This window comes from Notothenia rossii, assembly GCF_949606895.1.
Source record: "Notothenia rossii genome assembly, chromosome: 7".
In the NCBI taxonomy this organism is placed as follows: domain Eukaryota; kingdom Metazoa; phylum Chordata; class Actinopteri; order Perciformes; family Nototheniidae; genus Notothenia; species Notothenia rossii.
The window spans coordinates 41,752,362-41,775,353 of record NC_136905.1 but is presented as its reverse complement, the minus strand read 5'-3'; the positions used below and the strand labels follow the sequence as shown (position 1 = coordinate 41,775,353).

The window sequence follows — 22,992 nt, the reverse complement described above, 5'->3', positions numbered from 1 at the left end:
ACAAGTTAAAAGGTTTTTGTCAACTGTACTTCTCAAAATCAATTGAAACACACCTAGAATACACAAGTTGTTCGTACTCATAATAAGTAAGTTAACTTAACTTACTTATAGACCCTTTTACAGCCGACGTCATCAAAAAGTTGCGCGCGCATGTGGGCAACGGAAGTGGTGTTGTTTTCAAGCAGTTCTGAATGACAAAGACGAGGTAGCAACTGGTTAGCAAGCATTTACAAACTGTACCCAGCATCAACATGTCTGGTTGTTGCGTATACGGTTGTACGAATCGCTATTCCACCGGCGGACTAAAGTTTTATAGGATTCCGAGAGGACCACGACCATTTCAGAGCAACCGGCGGCGTCTGTGGCTGCAGGCGATTAAACGTGTGGACTGGAATGAGGACATAATCAAAAATGCTCGCGTCTGCATCGCCCACTTTATATCAGGTAATGAGGTTATCTAGCCTACTCTTTGATTTTACGGGAGAGCCTTGTTTACATTAGTGATTGTCTGTATGATGTAGAATAATAATCAAATGCAGCTAAAGTTTGATAAGCTGGCGTTAGATTTGCCTAGTAGCTTGCTAGGCTAAACAAACGTGTTTGTGTTTTATTTTTGCAGGCAAGGCATCATTGGACTCTAGTAGTCCTGATTTTGTGCCATCTGTGTTCATGTACACAAAACAAAGCCAGAACCCAAATGCAAAGATGGACAGGTAAGATTAGAGTTGACATCCTCTCAGTCGAGCATAAGCTTTGGTGCCTACAGCTGCTGTTCTGAGATATAGATTAGTCTAACTATGAATTTCTGCTGTTACTGTAGGTACCATAGGAAAAGGAGGAGAGCTGACACTGCAGCAAATCAACGTGTTACTTCTGAAACTCCAGAACAAGAATGCAGCATGGATCCAGAACAAGAATGCAGCATGGATCCAGAACAAGAATGCAGCATGGATCATTGTCCTGGTATGAATATATGAATATATCATCTTACAATTAACTGATTGATTGTCAGGGTTCCCACCCTCACTGAAAGAGTCAATGTGCTCCTAGTGTGTGTGTGCTCCTGCCAGGCCCACTGCTCCAATTGCTATGTATTTCTGTGTGTGACGTGTACACTGGCCCCTGGATGGGTCAAATGCAGAGGAAAAATATCCCCCTGGGATCGATAATGTATCTTCTCTTCTGTCATGGAAAAGTTTTGAAAATTCATTGGTAAAAATGTGTGAGAACCCCTGAATTGTGAACTTGTTTGCATTTGTTGCAGCACATGCTAATTTTTCACTTTTCTATATTAAAGCTGAAGAGGATATCCCAGTTCCAAAGAGAGAGTACGATGATCTGAACCTGAGATACAGTCAACTTCAGGAGGAATATGTCAACCTGCGACAGGAGTTTGACACACTACGAGCAGAAAATGTAAAGCTGAAAGAAGAGCTGCAAAAATCTACATTCTCCTACACCACTGTTAAGTGCAATATTGGACAATTGATTTTTCTCACAGGACTGACCTCTGTGGTCTTTGAGTGGCTGATTACAAAAATGATGGGCAGCGTAGAAAGAATTCACAACAAACTTACAGTAGAGGACCACCTATTGATTATATTGATGAAATTAAGGTTGGGCCTATGTAATACTGACTTGGCTTATAGATTTCAGGTATCAAAAACCACGTTATCAAATATTTTGCGGAGCTGGGTCCCTGCTATGGCCTTGGTCCTCAAGCCACTCATTAAATGGCCAAGTAAGGGTGCAGTACTTAAAAATATGCCAAAAATATTCAAGCGCAACTTTAGAAGATGCCGGTGCATAATAGATTGCACAGAAATGTTCATAGCTAGACCCAGTAATCTGACTTCCAGGGCCCAGACATGGTCAAACTATAAACACAACAACACCATTAAATATTTGATCGGCATCACTCCAGCTGGTGCAATTTCATTTCTGTCTCCTGGGTGGGGTGGACGGGTTTCAGACAAGCAGATCACTAAGGAGTCAGGTTTCCTCAAACTTTTGGAGCCTAGGGATGAGGTTTTAGCAGACAGGATTTCTCATCAGAGATGAGCTTGCGGCCTATGGTGCAACCCTTCGTATCCCTCATTTCACAAAAGGAAAGAAGCAGCTTTCTGCACAGGAAGTGGACACATCTAGACAACTTTCTCGTGTGAGGATCCATGTAGAGCGAGTTATTGGTCGGTGGAAAAACTTTAAGATTTTACAAACATTTATTCCTTTGTCGCAGGTTGACATACTAGATGATGTTGTTATTGTATGTGGTGCCCTCACAAACCACTGTAAGAGTGTTGTTCCCAAATGAGTTACACATAACCATGTATGACTTATAAAGTGATTTTACATTTGTAAAACATGTATATAGGCCTACTGTACTTAAAACTGAATGCATTTTAATAAACCTCCCCACATTGGCTGCCACTGGTGTGTCTAATGGTCCTTTCCCCCCCAGATTATCTCAACAATTCAGAGTGCAGTATCACATTTATTTGTAATGCTGTTACTAACAGAGTTTCATTCCATTCAGGTGCCATTAAAGTGCCACTAAACATTAACAACATAGAAAGTAGGAGTATGTACAATATATTAGAATCAAAATGGTTCTGTATGTTGTAAACAGTAAATAATAATTTTAGGTCGCAAATTATCTCTATGGATACATATATAGCATTACAGAATAAAACTTAAAATATCTTGTTGCACTGAAGTGCATCTAGACACAGCTGTCAATAACAACATCAAATGTAAAGAAAAGGCTGATGATGAATTCATTGTTTCAACTGTAATGCAACTTTAACAACCAGGGAAAGACAATCCATAACCGACATCTAACACCATATCTGGTCTCCTATAACAATACAATACATTATATTGCCCACTCCTACATGAAGGCATTCAAGCCTCAACTCTCAGACATTTCCTACATAACCATGTTGCTGGCTTCCTTTTTATGTGTGCACAACTGTAGTGAATGTGGTTGTTGCATTTGACACAGATTATCATTTTACCAAAATCTGGTCTTTCACAGTATTCGGGGGCTCTCTGTGACACCAAGACAGGATCATGTCTTCTTGTCAGTGATTAAGGCAACACACTCGAGCTAAAGAACTCATGTGCTTTTGGCAAAGCCTCCTGCAGAAACTCTTCATTTCTTAGGATACGTTGCACAATGAACTTCTCCTTAGTCCACAACACAAAGTCACAGTAGCTAACACCACACACAAACATGTGAAGTTGAGTTTGATAGTAGTATGTGTGTGAATGTTTCAAAGAGAATGACTTGTCCAGACAAAACTGCTTGTCTTCTGTACATCCTTGAAGGCTATTCCTGTATTTGTAGGGACATTTGATCTCTACCACCCCTTTGCCACAGCAGGTACATCTTGCTATCCCATCTGGCGATGATCCAAGGTGTGGCTCAGAAGGTTGCACTACTAAGCCACATGAGCTGATGCTGAAATCTGGATGGCTTTGGGACATAAATGCAGTGTAGGCTTGTCTTGCCGTTTCCTCCATGTTTTGACCCCAGAGCACAGATGGGACATTTAACTCTGTTTTGTTGTACTGCATTATATCATTTAGGTATGTTTTGCTGATCTTGTCAGTTGTGGCTGCATGGTGAAATTTGGTGCTTGTGATCCGACCAGCCCTATAGGTCTGCCACTCATTTGACCTTGACTGTTTCCGTGTCACAAATTCCAGTTTCTCACATTGTTGAGGTTGTAGTGTAGTTTTTAGTTTGTGAAATGTATCCTCACATTTCACCTTCATTTCCTGTGGTGAGAGTTCCCGGAGTGCTGCATCAAATAAAGCAGTCAAGGGCTCAGGTAAGTCTGGATGCTCTTCTGAATCAGTCTCAGACGATGTAGTGTCCGTGTCACTGTTTTCCAGGCTCGTCAGCACTGCAGCACCTGGGTACACATCCAGCAGTTCCCGGATGTCATCATCTGTCAACACTGATAATAGAGCAACAAAAAGACACAATTAGTGTGCTGCATAATGTTCACATTTTAAGAATAATGACTGAATTATTCTAAAACCAGACCAGTTAAGCTGTAGATAACAAACAATCGAATATCTAGAATCAGTCATCTGAAGACAAAAGGACAGACATATTCAAACTAACATAACAAATGATACTGAGACTATTCAAACTGAGCGTGTATGTTTACAAAAAGTCATGATGCCACGTTGGTCTGTAGGCCTTTTCATCTCTGCATCACCAAGTAACACCTTTCTCAGGCTACATTATGGTGTCAAAACACTGAGGAGAAATCCTGAGAATTAATTAAATGCACTATGGCAAAAGGAAACTTATCTAGGCTCTGTCAACTATTACATGCCTCTGGGTGTGATACTATTCTTCCTAGCAGATGTTGAAGCTGCTGGAAGTTGCCTGCCAAGCCTCTTTGGTTTGTGGAAGCTGATTTCCCTCAATGGAGCTGGTCTGACTTCTTTCCTGCTGATGTCTTTCCACATGCACACTCCAGAAGTAACCGCTGCTTTCTCTGTCCTTCCCATCCTAACATAGAGCTCAACTTTGAATAATATTGCAGCTGCATGGCTGCAGCATGACCCAAGCCTGAAAATTCACAAAATCATAATAAACATACTGGGCTTGAAAGTAACATTTGCTCTCAGACAAATCTCGGCTCTGGCTATGAAGTAGGTAAACATCTAACTTACTAGACATGTGAGTATCCTAAGCTTAATCAGGTTTTGAATGTAACTGAATGATATTGGCTGCTGACATTTTGAACCCTGTTGTCACTGTGTTGTTGTTCATGAACATGTTAGTTTCAAACCCTGGTTATGATGAGAAAGTTACAGGGCAAGGCATACGATTTTTGATATGGAAAGGAGAGTAATAGCCAGCTGAAAGGACAGTAACACACCCCTGAACTGTTACCTACAAGCCCACAACACCAAATAATAGGCTACTTACCCCGCCATACAGGTGCAATTCGCTGTGAGGACGTAGTTTTCTCGTTGGTTGATTATGACCCAAGCCTCATACATCGTTGTCTTGTGTCCTTGTCTTTGACTAGGGAGAATTTCTGATCTCAAAATACAAAACTCTGAGTCTATGTCATGGTATTTGACGTTCTGTACATGACCACAGACAACGTATTCGTAAGCATCCACTGACTTATAGGCTCGTAATTTCTCTGGTGTACACGCTCGGTTTCTCAATTAAATAGGTATATATATCTGGCCACTGTATATTCGGCCACTTGCTAACGTCTTCAACCCACTCATCAATAGAACACGGATCTGGAAGTCGGACACCATTTGTCAAAGTCAACTTGTTAAGGTAACATTCACGATCTTTAGTTGATAATCCCCTTGCGTAGCTTGACAAGCTGTTTATCTCTGCCATCCTTCTGTTGCCACAATGCGCGCGTATACGTTCTACGTCATCATTGTGTACAAACACAAAAAGGGTCTATTGTGAGGCAACGAGTTTGCATACTTTTTCTAAGTTACCACAACTTATTAAGTTTTACAGTGCAGTCTATGGTAAGTACGGCAGAGAAGATTACGGTGTCTTAGCAACACACCGACTCCACATTAAGTTTGGTGCATTCTGATTGGCGTAAACGAACATCATTACCACCGACGTGAATAACAATCCTACTGTATTTACGTTTATTTTTAGCCAGCAGTTTAAGATGCGCCTCAACGTCGCCCGCTCTGGCCCCCGGAATGCATGTGACTGTGGAGGCTTCGGTCTCTAAAAATTCACGTGTCTCATAATAGAGCTACCAATAACCAGAGTTGACTTCTCAGCGGGTGTCTCGCTGAGTGGGGAATATCTGTTAGATACGTGAACGGGTTGGTGGGGACCTGCGGGTTTCGCGTTATGCCCCTTCAGAACAGTCACCCACCCAGTCTCCCTGCTGCTCGGGAGTTGCCGGGGAAGGCTAATAGGAGCTACCTTTTGCCGGTCCGCACCGGCTAACATGGGCTTTACTGTAGCTGAGCTACTTTCTAAGATGCGGAGCCGGGTTTCTATGGCTATGATTCCCGCCTCCAACCGAACAACTATACTACATTTAACACGGTATCAGTAAAGGAGGTAGGGTAATAACCAAACATGAGACAGGTAGAGCAGGAAATAGCACCCGAGGGTGGGGAAATAGCCATGGCTAGCTATCAAGCTAAAGTAGCTACCGTTAGCAAACCCGAAAAGAGTGTAGGCAACTGTGGAGTTACAGTCGCTAAGAGAAGGAGAGTTGTGAGTGCTTAAACTGTAGTAACGTGTGATAACAACATCAGGCAGTTGCTGTGATCAAGAGTTTTAAAACGATCGATTAAGTTAAGATAATAAGCTATCAGCAACAGAACAGGCAAACAGGATACCCGGAGGTGACAACAACAACAACCGGAAGTTACAACATGCTTACCGGAATAGTGGTCTGTGTAGAAACTACTGCAAACTCATGGGGATGTTGCGGATCTCCGCAGGGAGAGCGTTCCAGAGGGTGGGGGATGCCACACTGAAGGCTCTGTCCCCGAAGGTTCGCAGGTTGGTGCGGGGGGTGGTAACCAGGCCAGAGTCTGAAGACCGCAGGTTCCGGGGTACACACAAGAACAATCAAATCAAAGTGCTGCACTCCTGCTGATGTCTGGACCATCCCATGAAGACATTTCAGCAGCCTGCTCGTAACTGGCAGCTCTGCTATGCGCAGGAAGCCTTTCATTTAAGTGACCATCAGCACCATGGAAACTGTGCATCGTGCTATTCCCTCAGGGAAAATTACAGCTGTAGTTCACTCCAGATAATTCAATATGAATGTTAGAGCCACAATTAAGGCCAGAAATGTGTTCCACTAAAGAACAAAGGAGAGCAAAGCCGGTCTTTGTGGAAATAAATATTGCATAATAGAAGAAAGGGACAAAAGGTAGAACTTCACAGCACTAAGAAAATCTGTTATTTTTAATTTGCGGACGTTTTTACAATCAGCACAAACCACAATGAACAGAAAATTAAAATAAAACGGAATTAAATTAAATGAATGACCAATTAGAAAAGCCATTTCTATAAATTACAGAGAATTCCTTCATAACAATGACTTTGTACCAGAACATTGTCAGATACACAACTTCTTTATTTAGCAGACCTGCCCAGTGTGAGGGATTATGGGGGATTTGCTCCAGCTTTAGTGAGGTCCCACACTGATGTGTGTGATAAGGCCTGCGGCCTGCTCACAGTCGGGCTCCAGCTATGACAGTGGCCAGCAAACATGTTGCAGTAGGCTGGGCCTTTTCTGCTCCCAAAGCACTTTCTGTTAAATCATTTAAATATTATACAAGGATTTATATTTGCCCTTTAACTCAAACTCAAATTTTTTAAACAGCAAAAAAACCTCAGATTCAATTTAAAGCGATATGTTGGCAGTCAACAAAAAGGATCCAGACAAGGATTTATTCCCATGAGTATAATATTTATTTATAAAATCAGAACAATTTAACACATTTACAAACAGTACTTTAACCAGTGTAAAATAAGTATTTATTATTGTGGGGGAAACTTCTGAAGCAATTGGAAACAGGACTCAGAAAGAGACAATGAGAGCTGGAGCTTTGATGGCAAACACTGGTGTTTTTTTTGGAGCTTCGGCCAGAGAATTGACAAGACAGGTGGTGTGTCACGAGTTGACACAGCGGTTGAGATGCCACAATCAATTCTGAAGAACTCACCCCAGACCCATGTATTTAGCTAGTTCAGAGAGAATAATCAACATTGTGCATAACAAGATAGAATCATAACACCTCTATCAGCTGACGCCAACAGGCAGGAACAAGGAGACAAAACACAGAGAACAGCAGCCAAGGTTACAGGTGTGTGTGCTCAGTCAGGACAGTATGAACTGATAAACTGGGTCAGAGAGTTATGGGCCTTGAAAAATATTTCCCCAACAATTATGAATTCATCCAATACAAAATTAATGTTAGGTGTTGGTGTTGCTGCACGCTCCTCCTCCTCCCCCCCCCCCCCCCCAAGCAGCACATCAACAGGTACGGCCTGCTGCCGCTATTGGTCCAGCAACCCTACTACGCACCACATTACCACAGTGTACCAGCTACAGTCTGCTGAAGTAATGTATAAAGTTTATACATTACCCAGTGGCGATCTGCTCATCTCTCGTTGAAATAATATTACATTACATTACATTACATTGCATTTAGCTGACGCTTTTATCCAAAGCGACTTACAATAAGTGCATTTGACCAGGAAGATACAACCTTTAAGAAAACAGAATCATATAAGTACATCAGGTTTCATAGAGCCAAACATTTCAAGTGCTACTCAACTGGCATTTAGAAAGCCAGCCCTTTATTAGTATACAAGTGCTTTGTTAGTAATTCTATCGCTCGAAGTGGAGTCTAAAGAGATGAGTTTTCAGTTTGCGTCGGAAGATGTGTAAGCTTTCTGCTGTCCTGATTACAATGGGGAGCTCATTCCACCATTTTGGAGCCAGGATAGCAAACCCACGTGTTTTTGCTGACGGGAACTTGGGTCCCCCTCGCAGTGCGGGTGCAGCGAGCTGTTTGGCTGATGCAGAGCGGAGTGCACGTGCTGGGGTGTACGGTTTAACCATGTCCTGGATGTAGGAAGGGCCAGATCCATTCGCAGCATGGTACGCAAGTACCAGTGTCTTGAAGTGGATTCTAGCAGTTACTGGAAGCCACTGAAGGGAGCGGAGGAGCGGTGTGGTGTGGGAGAATTTGGGAAGGTTGAAGACCAGACGAGCCGCTGCATTCTGGATGAGCTGCAGAGGTCGGATGGCACATGCAGGTAGACCAGCCAGGAGGGAGTTGCAGTAGTCTAGGCGTGAGATGACGAGAGCCTGGACCAGAATCTGCGCTGATGTCTGGGTCAGCTGGGGACGTATCCTCCTGATGTTGTAAAGCGTGTATCTGCAGCAGCGGGTTGTAGCAGCGATGTTTGCAGTGAAGGACAGTTTGTTATCTAGGACCACACCCAGATTCCTTGCAGTCTGAGTCGGGGAAACAACAGAGGTGCCGATGTTGATTGTTAGGTCAAGAGTGGGACAATCTTTTCCCGGAAGGAAGAGCAGTTCAGTCTTGTCAAGGTTGAGCTTGAGGTGATGAGCAGACATCCACCGAGAGATGTCTGCTAGGCAAGCAGAGATGCGTGCGACGACCTGGGTCTCTGAGCGGGGAAAGGACTGGGGATATGTATCAGCTGCTTGTGTGACAGTCGGACAGTGAATACTTTAGAGCGGCCGCTGCAGTGTGAGCTACAAAGGGGCGGACTGGCCATCTGTGTGTTTATCTTTCCTGTCGGCTCCCAGACCGTAGTCGAGGAAACAGGGGGGGATGACTCTCTTCTGCGGCTTTCACACCAGCGCTTTTCCCGTTCTAGCTCCGTGCTAGAGCTTTTCTGGTTCAGCTCCGGTTTCCCTTTTCTGCTCCCGCTTTGTTCACACCACCCAGAGCCCGACTGCTGCAGCCGCTGCTGCGTCATGACGTAGCCGTTTACATTTGCTCCCCAACGGTGTTACGGCGCTCACAACAAAAACAACAATGGGAGACTGCGTCGGGTCGATGATCGTGTTGCTTTTAATCACACAAAGCCAGATTAAATTAAATAACGACTTCTCCAACCTTATGCTTTTCTCCAGAGTGCTGTGGTTCATTGTTTATTAATGTGTTTCAGCGGCATTTACCGACCGCTGCAGTGCTGGCTGCTCTTCCACGGGAGTTTATTCTCCCGCTAGCTCCCGGTTAGCTCACACTGCAGCGGCCGCTCTAAAGTATTCACTGTCCGACTGTCACACAAGCAGCTGATACATATCCCCAGTTCCCCTTAAGTGAATGTGTTCCAGTCTGAATTGATGCTGTTTGGCATCACAACACTGTTATGAAAGTTTCTCTGGTATAAAATGGGTGATGTTGGCATAGCAACCGAAGCTAAACTGACTACTTGCCATTGCTATCCTATTGTGGCATAAACCGTTTTCTACAGGCACATTTTACTGGCGTATTTTTATTATGATTCTACTTGTGATATTCGGACACGATAACCTGTGCAGCCCATGTATTGATTCCATCCGATAGCTGCTATAATAAAAAACAAAACGTTTGCCTTTCTCCACAATGATCAATAACAGTGAACGGATGGTCAAAGTAAGGTACAAATAAACAGAATCACACAAAGCCTGATTAGTGTTGCCTGACTTTATAAAGTGTGTTTATAAGCACTACTGCTTGTAGGCAGGCATGACGAGACTCTTCAGTCGACCCATGTTCAGGGGAGGTGGGTTTAGTTTCCTGCACGCCTCGACGTAAGAGAGACGTAAGCGAGGCCGCCTCTTAGCTCCGAAGCTCTTGCCTCTAGACCGACAATTTTTTGGAGCTGGAAGTGAACCGGATTCCGGAGCTAAGAGGCGGCGCCTCTGCGGTGTGAACAGGAAAAAAACGGTACTTTTTAGGCTCCAGCTCCGAGCCGGAGCTGAAAACGCGGTGTGGAAGGGGCATTCGTCTCCCAGGACAGAAGAAACAAGCTTCAGGTTCAATAACCCACTTTAGCTTAACTGGGACAAAATATGCAAGTACTGTATGCAGGTAAGAGGAACAAATTATGTCTTGCCTCTACGCTGCCTCATTGTTTTTTTTTGTCACATCACTAGTTAAACCCTTTCACTTGAAAAGAAACATCTGTTCTCACTCAGAAACCATAACAGGACTACAGTCTGAAAGTACCTGTTATAGAGTGAAATCATAAATTCACTGTTCAGAAGTTTGAAGTTACCATGATAGATTAAAAGAAACTGATGACAGACATAAGTAATTGTAGAAACAAATTTAAATGTAAAATATTACAGGAATGTTCAATTAAAGTAGGTAAACTCACTGTGCTGCCCAAGTAAGCTTTTGCAAACACATTGCAATGCAAATGCATTAATATGTTCATAACCAATGGTGGCTCATAAGGGCGGTTCCCTACACTGCTCCCCGGGCGCCGTTCATAACGGCAGCCCACTGCTCCTAACACTAGGATGGGTCAAATGCAGAGAAACCATTTTGTTACATACAGATGTAGCACTTCATTTCAGACTCCAGTTTACAGCTTCCTGCCTACGACCTGCCAAAGACCAGTATAGAGGAATGTTAAGCCCTCCCACTATTTTCCAAGAGGGCGTTGCCAGATTTTCAATTTCAGGTTTTAACCAGGAGATGGCGCTTCATTCACAAATACAGAAAGACAAGTTTCATGGACTTTCAGTTGTGTTTTGAAGAGCATTTCAACACATCAATATTTTAGATCAACTAAAGTATATCTAATCTTGTAATTCAATAATATATAGTCTTTATATATTAAATAATCATAATTATAATGTAAATGTTTACATTACACTTCTTTATTTGTTATGCTCATACTTTTACCTTTACAATCGTTTGCTTTAATATGCACTATATTTTTTGTATATTTTTGTGTTTGCTTCCTCCTGCTCCCTTTCGGACACATACTGTATGATTTATTATTATTATTAATATGAAGATATTATTAAGATAAGATGTTACTTTATTGATTGAACATTTTAGTTTAGAATGTGCTGTCCCACGGTAATTCAGAAGGCTCACAGGTCACATTCCGACCATTATTTAAAACAATAGGTGCTTTCACACCGTCTACAGTTTGATTTGTATAGAGGGAGCTCTGTCAGTTTTCGAATTACCCATTTGCTTTTGGGGAGCCCTATTTTTCAGAGCACACCCTGCTATTAAATATGTCACACGCGAGCTCTGTTGACTAGCGCAGCAGCGCGGATGCGATCAATTGCTATAAAAACACTCTTCTACTAATACAGACGGTGTCACTATGCCGGCGGATGTGGCCGTTATTGAAGCCTCTTCAGGCTCCGCATCGGCAGGCCTCTCCCTCGGTGTGGAGCTGTCAAGCTCGACCCTAACGTCGCTTACAGCCGGCCAACTAAAAGTTGTTTTCCCATTCACGTTGTCATTTTTAGACTCCTTCGCTTCTTTGCTTGTGAATCCAAAAGCTGTGGCGCTTGGCTCTTTCCGTTTTGCCATATTTTTTATTACAAAGCCAGAGTTAAAAAAATATCAATATGAACATTTCAAATACCGCGCCGGCATCACCGCCATAACCATAGCAACGTAAGTAGGAATGCAGCGCCGCCACGTACAGATGGCAACACCCAGACATATTCACAAATATAAAACAAATATTCAGAAACTGTAATGAACAATAACTATTATTTCTTTCAAGAACTGTTATTTACAGAAACTCAACATTTCTAATCTGTGTGACACAAATATGCACGATTGTTTTGGGCTCCCCCTATTTATCTCAAAGTCAGCCTTCAGGGGAGCTCCCTCCCTCTTCGGGGGAACCAAGCTCCTCCTAGCTCCCCCCCATTTCGAACAGTGTCTGTGGCTGAATGGCCAGCGATTAGGTGCGGCGAATTTATCATAGGTGATCAGAGCTAACTGCCTGCCGTCAGATTTCCTTTAAAAAACAGATCTGATTTTAAGACTATTTCTGCGCTCATAAAGAATGATAAGAATAAGAATAATGCGCATTGAACTCGTTTCATTAATTAGTGAGTTTATTTAACACTAGAACCGCCAATCGGTTCAATTTGTGTGATGTGTCTTGTGTGTGTGCAATGTAACTTTTTTTCAATAAAATATTAAAGTCTCCCAGTCCGTGACTTTTCCTGAAAGTGTGTTATGTAGCACCCTATGTTGTTAAAAATTGCATTCAAATAGCGGGATTTGACGGGTTTAGGGAGGCCTATACAAAAACCTCTGGCGGTTCTAGTGTTAAGGTAATTAGGTACAGTAGAAGCCCTTTTTTATCAGTAACGAATTTAGCAGTTGAACATAAAAGTCAACTAACTGAGGGTCACTTGCAATGACACTGTTGTGTCTAACTGTAAGCTTGTCACTCAGAGTAACCTACAGTTAATTTAGCTGCTGGAGAAGGAAAATCAAGGGGGGAGGGGGGGAGAGAGCTGTGGTTGATGGGTCATTAGTTGTGTAAATAGTATTTACACAACTAATGGCCCATATTTACTAAATACACAGCTGAGACCTGCCGTTTCATTCAGACTGTTTAAAAAACGGTAACAACGGACAATTTTTCTCAGCGGATGCATGTCAATTTAAATCGATACATACAACTATTTTTTAAATCAATAAAAACATTTTCTAAATCCATAAAAGCATTTAAATTAATATTGGGAGTCATGTTGTTACTTTGTTGAGAATGTGGCCGTGCAATAAGCGGGATAATTTGCAGCGACTTGTTCCTTATGGGGAAAATAACACCCGTCATGTGTGTGTAGAGGTGTGTGTGGTTAAAACACTTTCATGAAGTGAAGGAATTTCCTTCTATAAAACAGCTGTGGGCAGCAGTGAGTGTCACGGACATGAATTCATAGATCAAGGCAGACTGGTGCACACACTCTCCTGTCCTGCCAGGCGACACGCCTGTTCTAAGCCGTGTCCCTCACTCCTCACATCCCAAGCATCCCTACAAGTGTATTATGTTGTTACATCTCAGATGTTATGTTTCAGTTGTGCTCTGTCTATGTTCAGTGATGCAAACTAGTGAATACATTTCCGAAAAAGAAAAAATTGTTTGCGCTCGTGGATTGTCTAAGAAAAAATGTTTTATGCAAACGTTATTATTAATAATAATCTTTTAAAAAAAAATGTATCATAAAAGATTTATAATTTTTTCTTTTTCTTTTTCCATTTTAATTTTGTAATCATTTCGCGACCCCCACTTTGGCAAACCCCTGTCCTAAACAACAGGAAAACATTTAGTTTAACAAGTTCCATCAGAAAGGATGGGTTGATACCTGTTGTTTGTGACCAAACTCATAACTTGATTGCTGTGGGTTGTGCCATATTCATGTTGTTTTGCTACGTAACTGATGGCTAATGGACAGTGGCTAGCGGCTAGCTTCGATTGTGGGGCCAAACTCTTGTACAATGATTGAGTATTAAAAACTACAAAGATTGTAAAGACACATTTGAAGTCAGTATCATGACCATTGTATTAGCTTGGAGGTGTGTCTTTTTTCGGAACCTTGTGCTGCCAGGGCCGGCCCTGACCAATTTGCTGCCCTAGGCAAGATTTTAGCTGGTGCCCCCCTCCCAAATGTATTTAGCATCCTATCCATTTGAACATGATTTAAGTGGGGGGTGGACCTAACATCTTCTAGGGGAGTCCGGGGGCATGGTCCCCCGGGAAGATACTTTTTTTTTTTAATGTTGAAGTTAAAAGCATCAATCAATTAAGAGATCTATGGATACATCTCTCAACACCCATATGAAACAGAACTTTAAGCAGATTTTCTTTTTCTTTATAATATTTTACAAATCACTCTTCTTTTAAACTGTATTCTTGTTTATTCATAACAACTTTGTTTTACTGCCATATAGTATTTTATACCTGTTTTTCATCTATTCTCTTATTTTCTTATATCAGAGCCTCTCAATCTTTCAGGAGAGAGCTCTCTAAAGCTCTCCCCCCACGGCCGCCTACATAGTAAATTCCAATGTTAATAAAAGCACACAGAAGCTGTATACGATTTTTTGGGAGTTTGGTTTATCTTAAATTAACACAAATACAAAATTAAAACCTATAATTGCACACTAAAACCATTATTTAAAAAAAAAAACAATTTCAAAAAACCTCTGGTTTTTACTGGGGATGGGGCAGTCCAACTTGATTTTTTTGGGGGGGTGCGCCATAGTTTATGGGCACTGTACGCAATATAGGCGTAGTTATGTTAGTATAAGGTAATAAGATGTACTTTGTTGATCCGAAATCGGCAAATTGTGTTATGAAATTTTTTAAATATATTTTTTATTTCTATCTTTTTTTTTCTCCCCAATTTTCGGCGCCCCCAATGGGTTGGCACCTATACTGCCTATGCCAAGGGCCGACCCAGTGTGCTGCAACCTATGGCTGCAACCAGTGTGTGAAATACCCGTGAATAATCTGGGGGGTCCCCATCTCCCGTTTATTTATACCGGTCGAAGATTTCTCAATATGCAGTAGGCCAATACAATATTTCATGGATGCAATCCAAGAGAATCAGTAGTAGCAGCGTTTCTCAACCGGGGCGCTGTCAAATAATTATATATTCTAACGTTCATATGAATGAATACGCGACCGTTAAAGAGCCATCTGTTTTCGATTCTATGCGAGCAGAGCTGGTCTCAGACACACACACACAGTCTGCGTGTAGGGAAAGGCGGGCCTACACACACCCACAGTCTGCGTGTAGGGAAAGGCGGGCGCACACACACACACACACACACACACACACACACACACACACACACACACACACACACACACACACACACACACACACACACACACACACACACACACACACACACACACACACACACACACACACACACACACACACACACACACACACACACACACACACACACACACACACACACACACACACACACACACACACACACACACACACACTTTACAGTGAGCGAAAAAGTACACGTCCCACCGTCCGGGATGCGTTATTTACAATATCGGACAAGTAGATCTTTCAATTGACTTGTCCGGCGGACAAGTGACGTTTTTCGCCCTGATTTATTGACAAATTATTGATAAATTCAGTTTACAAAAGGAAGAACTCATTCGCAAATTGTACGTGTCCGCCATTGTTCGTTTAGAAATGTTAGTTTCGGTTCTGCTTGTCGATTCCTAAGGAAATGCATCTCGCCGCTTTCTGTACAGTTAGATGCGGGCGGGGCGGGGCGGGAAGTGTAGCACAGTGGCAGGGTTGGGAAGCAAAACTCGGTTCCGAGTAGGAACAAGAAATAACAATTGTCCGGTCCCGGGATTGATAAGAGTTGTGAGGACAGGAAGCAAGGCAGAGCCCCGCGGACCGCAGCTCTCTCTCTTTGCTCCGTATCAGTTGATCGCTGCATGGTGCAGCTCAGCGTCTCTCTCTCTCTCTCTTTCTACACACAGCGGATCCGCTGCCCGTTTAACAGCCTCATCTTTGTCAAACTTTCTTATGTTCTTTCTCTAACAGGTAATGAAGGTTATTAAACGTTTTAGCTCCTGTGTTGTTAATATTGACCGCCATTTCCTTTATGAAGTGAAGCAGCCTCCCTGTGTCCTCTCGCTGTCCTCACATCCCCGGACCCCCAGACTCGGAGGAGCACAGGGATGTCAGTATTGTTTATGAAGCAGGGTATAGAAAGTACATTATTGAAATGAAAATACTATTTATTTACTTTTACAAACAGTGAGCAGCTGGGCAGCATGTGTATTGCAGGACATGTGTAAGCATCTTTGAGTTTTAGAAAAGTGCTCAGCCTATAGGCTATAAATATAATGTATTATTATTATTATTAGGTCTATGTGTTGGACATGTGTGGTTGGACCCTGTCTCACAGGCAGGTTGCAGTGTAACATCAGAGGAGACTGGGCCAATTGTACATTCTCAAACTGCACCACTTAGAACTAACTAAACAATGCAGAGATTATTTTTATATAATTGTATTCAATAACCGTAATAGATTAAACAGTATGAAGTGATTTGTAAATAGGAATACAGATTTGACTTAATGTTTTCATAAATATATTTTTCTCCCAGTTTGCCATGGGACTTATTTTTACCCTCTCAAAAACCGGAATCGAGAACCGAAAATAACTGGAATCGAAAAGCAGATCCGGAATCGTTAAAATCCAAACGATACCCAACCCTATGTGTGATGCAGTCAAATCTTACCGCTCACTTACGTTAGCGGTGTCGTAAAAACCGTGGGAAAATGTCAAATACGATGGCGAAGAAGAAGATTCCAGTGGCCCCAATTTGTGTCCATTCTGGACAAGTGAAAAATGTATTCGGACAAGTAAATTGCCAAACTCAATTGTCCATGGACAAGTACTCTCTAAAAACGTTTTCTCACACTGACACACACACACACACACACACTAGGGATGTGCATCTCCATCACTGAGGCCGATGCGATGCGCATCTCGATACGTTGCCACGATACGATACATTAACGATACCTTTGAAACACCAGGCGATGCGATACGATACGATTCACCCCTGTTGCGATACAGTTCGATACGATTTGATTCAACATTATGCGATTCGGGGCGATACGATGCGATGCGATTCAACACGATGCAAAAATAATGATACTTCAATATGGTACGACAGAGGATTTTTGTTTTATTCCTTATATGCAGCAAATCATACATTAACAAAAAAGTGCTTTACATATTTGGTACTGCACATCCCATCAAGCCGTTTATTTTGTTACCTTTAAAAGCTCTCCAGAGTACAATTGTATAACACCTCACAGTTAAACAATGTAAGGATGCATTGCTCATGATTAACAATGTGCAAATAACAGCTACCATAGAGCAATGCCCATACAGCTGCCAGCCTGATGTGCTTAAAGGCCATGTAATGCATCTAACACAGGTGTTTTTTAACATGTAGTTTAGATATCACCAGAATGAAAATAAATAAAAATGTTTAAAGTTTCGTCATAATTAAATGACATATACATTAAAAACCGATGTTGGTTCCGAAGTTTGCCGAGTACGCCCCCGATCACTCCCGAACGAGCGGTGACGTCACACGTGGCAAACATTGCCATTTGATCAAATCAGTCCAAATGGCAAGCAACGCGATAACTTCAGACAGCGACAGCGACAGCGATCATTCAAGCTCAGATTCGGTGGGTTATCTGGATTCAGTTACAGAAGTAGAGAGTGAACCAGCTAGCCTTTCACTTCAAGGCATCTTGCCTTATCAGTACGAGCCTCCTGCCCAGCAATCGAACAACGAGGCAGAAACTTGTGAAAGAGAAGCGGATTCCGCAGCCGGCGAGACTCGAGTCGGCAATACTGAATGGTAAATTATGTTTTATTTAATTTGACCTGCACTAAATGTCGATCTTAATTTTTCATCTGTTCCTCACACGTCCGGCAGATATTGTTTTGTTTTTTAATGTTATGTACAATATTCAGGTGTACATGTCAATGCTGTGAAAGCATGCCCACTGCAGATGAATGTGTATGCTGCAGAGAGATCTGGCAGGTGATGGAACAAATAGACAGTTTGCAACCTACTGACCAGATAGCAGAGTCCTGCATCGGGTCAGGTATCCGCGGGTACCCGACGGGTGACCCGCAAAAAAGGTGATTTGTGGGTGGTATTTTTTCAAACGCTTTTTTCCGGGTTCGCTTCTGGGTAAAACAAAGATGATGCGGGTCCGGTTGCGGGTGTTGCATAATAAATATATTTAAACAATAATAATTTAGTTTAATGTTTAAATCCTCAGACCTCTCCTCCGCGGTACCGAGCATAATGATAACCTCTGCAGTGCATCTATCTGCTGCTGAGCGCACCACATTCTGAATGGCTGAGGTGAAGCTCTCTAGCGGAGAATACAGCATTTTCAATAACTCTTCCTCAAGAGCGAAATCCAACGTCTGGGAGGCTTTTGGTGTCATCCTAGATGGAGAAAATAAACAACATCCCAGGCTTTTTGAGCCAAATATGCAACTGCGTGTGTTAATAATTGCACGTTGTCACTGCTTATATGCGGGTTCGGGTCGGGTTGCGGATCATGAGCCGGCGGGGTCGGGTCGGGTCGGGGAACTAATTGGCAATATGTGCGGGTAGCGGGGCGGGTTCGGTAGGCCTACTGCACGTCACGGGTGCGGGGCGGGAGCGGGTCTTGAAAATCAGACCCGTGCAGGACTCTGCCAGATAGAAGACACCGACGAGAAACCAAGGTGCATTATTAGCCACCCAGGCTTTAGAGAAGGCTGTCTCAGTGTTTGGACACTGAAAATAGCGTATCTTCAATACAAACAACAACACAGAGCAGTTGATGGCCCACTACACCAGTAAATAAATATTGATTGACCCAACTGCCTATTGCAGCTTTGCTTTCATATAATACTTTTAGTCGCTACAGATATGGTACACTTTTAAAGATACCTTTAAACTCTTTCAAGCAGTCAAAAACAGCTTGGCTTTTATTTTTTCTGTGTATGCAAGTTCAATGTATGCTTGGGAAAAGAAACAACTACACAGGTGAGGAAATATATAAGAGGTCTATGATTCTGTCAAGCAGTCATGTATAACCTCATATTTATTTTGTACAAGTAAAATACAAATATCATGTTATAAGCCAATTTGTAACCATTGCTACATAATAGTACTACATAACATTTTATTTTTCTCCAAATATATTTATAATCTGTATACTTTTTTTTCATTAGGAAGCATCGATATACAGCTTATCGACAGTTTGTACGTTGGTGCTGGGGTGTACTCGGCCCAAAAATCAGAGTCCCGCTGCCTGCATGTGCTGTAACCGAGATACGGAAGACTTACCCTGAACCGGGAGGCCGCTATCAGGGATTTCAATGGCCAAATCTGTAATTTGACATAAATCATGCAGCTGAACTGGTTAAAATGGTTTCGCATGATGTAAATAATTTACAAAGTACATCATTTACAATATTATTTTTCCAAAGAAACATGTAAATATAACAACATTTTCCAAATCACAAATTTGTAAGATTGTATTAATTTACTGTTTGATAAATAAAAAAGGGTTCTTTTGTTAATTTTTCACTTGTAACATTTTATCTTTATTGCAGTGTACATTAGTCTTTTTGGTATATGTGCGAGCCCACAAATAATTAAAAGTGGTAAAAATAATAAAGATATTCAGACGTAATTCATTTTTGGCCTTACTTATTTCACTTCAACTTTTATATATTTCAGTCACTAGGCAAGTTCACTGTACTCTGGTGACATTTAGCTCAAGCTGGCATAACACCTGTAGTAACTTAATTCTGACCCGAGTTTTGTGCACAATCTTCCAGCACCCATGATCAATGTTTATAGCAATCAGGAAACATTCACAGCTCACAACTACACATCGCTTCCCCATCATGAATTGTTAGATAAAAAAAGTTTAGCGAGGTCCGGTTACACATATGTTGAGCGAAAATAGCGGAAGGATACAAAACAAACAATCCAGACGAGGCTGGTGTTTGCCACGTGTGACGTCACACAGCTGGGTTAATGGCTGGCAAGCTTTTCGCTACCGGAGCGGAATAACACGGGAAAGTGGCACACATTTCATGTTATTTGGGGGGTATTTATGGAAAGAATCATTGATGTTGATATGTCAAATGAAACAGTGGAAAGTGATGAAGCGATTTATTAACACAGAATAACATTTATTTTGGACATTACATGGACTTTAACACTCAGAGGCTAACTCACCAGTGAGCAGAAAGCAGTGGTTTCTATCTGAACAATAAAGAAAACAAATAACCTTTCACAAACAGGTATTTCATAACTGCTTACAGTAAGGAAGACATTTAAATTATTATTGGCCGTCACAGGCTGCTGTAAGCTAAACACCTCTCTCTGACAGAACACCTCACTGAGTGATTTAACTCATATGTCTCACTTTCAGGTTTCTCTTTTCAGCCACAGACCCCACATCGCCTCTTTATGTGCGTCGCTAAGTTCCTCGTACTACTTGTGTACTTTAAAGCGGCTCGGCATCGTTAACAATTTGCGAGTGATTTTTCAAGTTGACCGTCTGTAGTATATAGTGCCGCGCACATATACCATCAGGACGTTACTGATGGGGTGCGGCTGCGGAGTGATACTGTGTGTATGCAAGTCCGCATCTAGGACGGATCTATGTATCATGGCTGTAGACCTGTTAAGTAATAAAGATACCTCATACAAAGGTCTACGGATACCTTATTACTCTCCATGACCTGCGGTCAACTATATAGCATAAATGACTATTACACCGTCTTTCTTGAACAATCCGAAGTGTTGCCAAACGTTTGATTTGTAGGTATTTTTCGGTGCGCTGTGTTTCTCTTTCTCCTCAACTTCCGTGTGTGTTGATAACTGAGACTCTCGTTCTCCGTAGTGGCGAAGCAAATATCAAAGATCGTCTCTGCTGAGCGTTGACAAGATGAGGGGATTTTATATGAATGAATCGGTTTTTTACCGATGCACAGACGCTACGCAATCGATGCATCGCGAGTTCAACCCGGTTCAACCCAAACTGTAGCCGATGTGCACTCTTTCAACCGGTGCACTCGCATCTTGAACGTTTATGCCGGTGCACCGATGCGAATCGGTGAATCTTAACAACACACACACACACACACACACACACACACACACACACACACACACACACACACACACACACACACACACACACACACACACACACACACACACACACACACACACACACACACACACACACACACACACACACACACACACACACACACACACACACACACACACACACACACACACACACACACACAATGCTATTCTTCTTAACCCCAGAATCAACACAGGACATACGCACACAGCAAAGATTGAAAAAATAGTATTTTACCTTAAGTGACAATAGACCAAAGATGCCTTGGCTCGACTTCTTCTCGTTGCCGTCCTGGTTTCCAAGAAGAAGAGAGACGATGTCCTACTTTAATCCAGCTTTTCACGAATGGCACTGGGTCGAATTTGTCCAAAGGGGGTCCGTTTAGGTCCACAAACAGAAGCGAAGACAGGCTCTCCTCTCGCAACCTGTTGCGGCTCTGGTTGTCGGTGTTATTCACGGCAGAAAAGCCTCCTTCGCACTCAGCAGACGTGGGGAGGTAAGTGCGACTTGCTATGCATAGCTGTTCCAGTGTTTTGGCCGGTGGAGTGCCCTGCAATTTCCAGTCTCTAAACTGCCCCACGGCCTCCCCGGCTGGTTCTCCGAGTGATTTAGCCAGACGATGTACTTCTTATTCGCCATACAAAGTCAAGTCTTCCTGCTCTCCTTTCCAGCCTTAATGTCAAGCCAAGGGTTCCGGTCTTTCCATTCGCCCACCTGCTTCGTTGTCCAACCAGCCGGCGGAAAGTGTTAACTGTGTTCGTTATTCTCCCGACCAGGAGAGAAGCTTTAAATGGAGTCTCTATGAAAGTTCAATTGGGTACTTTAATTAAAAAAGGCGCGGGTTGGTCACAAGCATGATATTGTTCAGTCAGACAAACAGCTGTGATCCGCTCCTCGTTAGGGAAGAGAAGAGCCTCGATCTCTCCTCCGGTGCTGATATATATCCTCTGCTGGCTCCTCCCCGCCAGCCGGCTCGCCTCGTCTCCAATGTCCGTTATTGCATTTAAACAGAGGATTGGTTCTTTTCACATTCAATATATGCTTAACACGCCTTTTCTCCTCATATTCTCTTTCATCACTTTTCATTTAACACATTCTAAACGCTGTAATCAATACTCTAAAAAATACTTCTCGGCTCGTTTGGTTTCCGGTCATTCCGGATGTTGTCACATGCTCCTCTCGTCTGTAAACAATAATGTATTCAAATAAACTGTACCTTCATTTAATATTCAGCATGGTAGTATCTCGACATCTATAGTTGTAGTGTTAAATCAGTAGGCTTCGGTTTGCACCACTCCATATCATTTTGCTACTAAATTCACCTCTTTAGGAAATCGTATATTAGCCACATGCTAAATGCTAACCGTAGATGAAGGATTTTCAGAATAAAAGCTTAACTGCTTGTGCACAAGAATTTCTGGTTTTTCAGTATAAAAGAGCATTAAAACTGACGGCATGTTTAAACTACATTTCCCCATTAAAACATTGATTTTAATTTCTAACAAAAGTCACTAGTAGCAGCTACCTCCGCAACTGCTGCGTCTTCTGAGCGCTCTGCCTCAACTTCACCTCCTTCTGGGGAGTGACTGGGCGGGACAGGAGCCCCCGACTCGCTAACGGTTCTGGTCGCGAGTGCTGTGCCAGCTGCTGCATCATCAGCATCATCTCTGGGTGTCTCTTGGTCATCTCGTGGTGTCACGAGTGACACACTTTGGTTTAGCTTTCTCT

General features: G+C 42.5%; 2 protein-coding genes across 3 annotated transcripts; one reads left to right on the top strand and one right to left on the bottom strand.

Annotated features, from left to right (window-relative positions):
- The first annotated feature begins 10 nt into the window (after positions 1-10).
- On the top strand, positions 11-2,430 carry LOC307046867 (uncharacterized protein). Its single transcript, XM_079693523.1, has 3 exons — positions 11-713; positions 821-963; positions 1,298-2,430. Exons 1-3 carry the CDS (start codon positions 670-672, stop codon positions 2,059-2,061), a joined length of 951 nt encoding a protein of 316 aa, XP_079549649.1. The 5' UTR covers positions 11-669; the 3' UTR covers positions 2,062-2,430.
- LOC307046865 (uncharacterized protein) lies at positions 1,504-22,954 on the bottom strand. 2 transcript variants are annotated; one of them, XM_079693521.1, is made up of 4 exons: positions 21,502-22,954; positions 4,955-6,570; positions 4,353-4,531; positions 1,504-3,965 (listed from the first exon to the last, which is right to left on the bottom strand). In XM_079693521.1, the coding sequence occupies exons 2-4, from the start codon at positions 5,026-5,028 to the stop codon at positions 3,091-3,093; spliced, it is 1,128 nt and encodes a 375-aa protein (XP_079549647.1). In that variant the 5' UTR covers positions 5,029-6,570; positions 21,502-22,954; the 3' UTR covers positions 1,504-3,090. The 2 variants fall into 2 exon arrangements, with proteins under 2 accessions (XP_079549647.1, XP_079549646.1); XM_079693520.1 differs by having other exon boundaries at positions 4,353-4,591; positions 21,502-22,950.
- Positions 22,955-22,992: the final 38 nt, after the last annotated feature.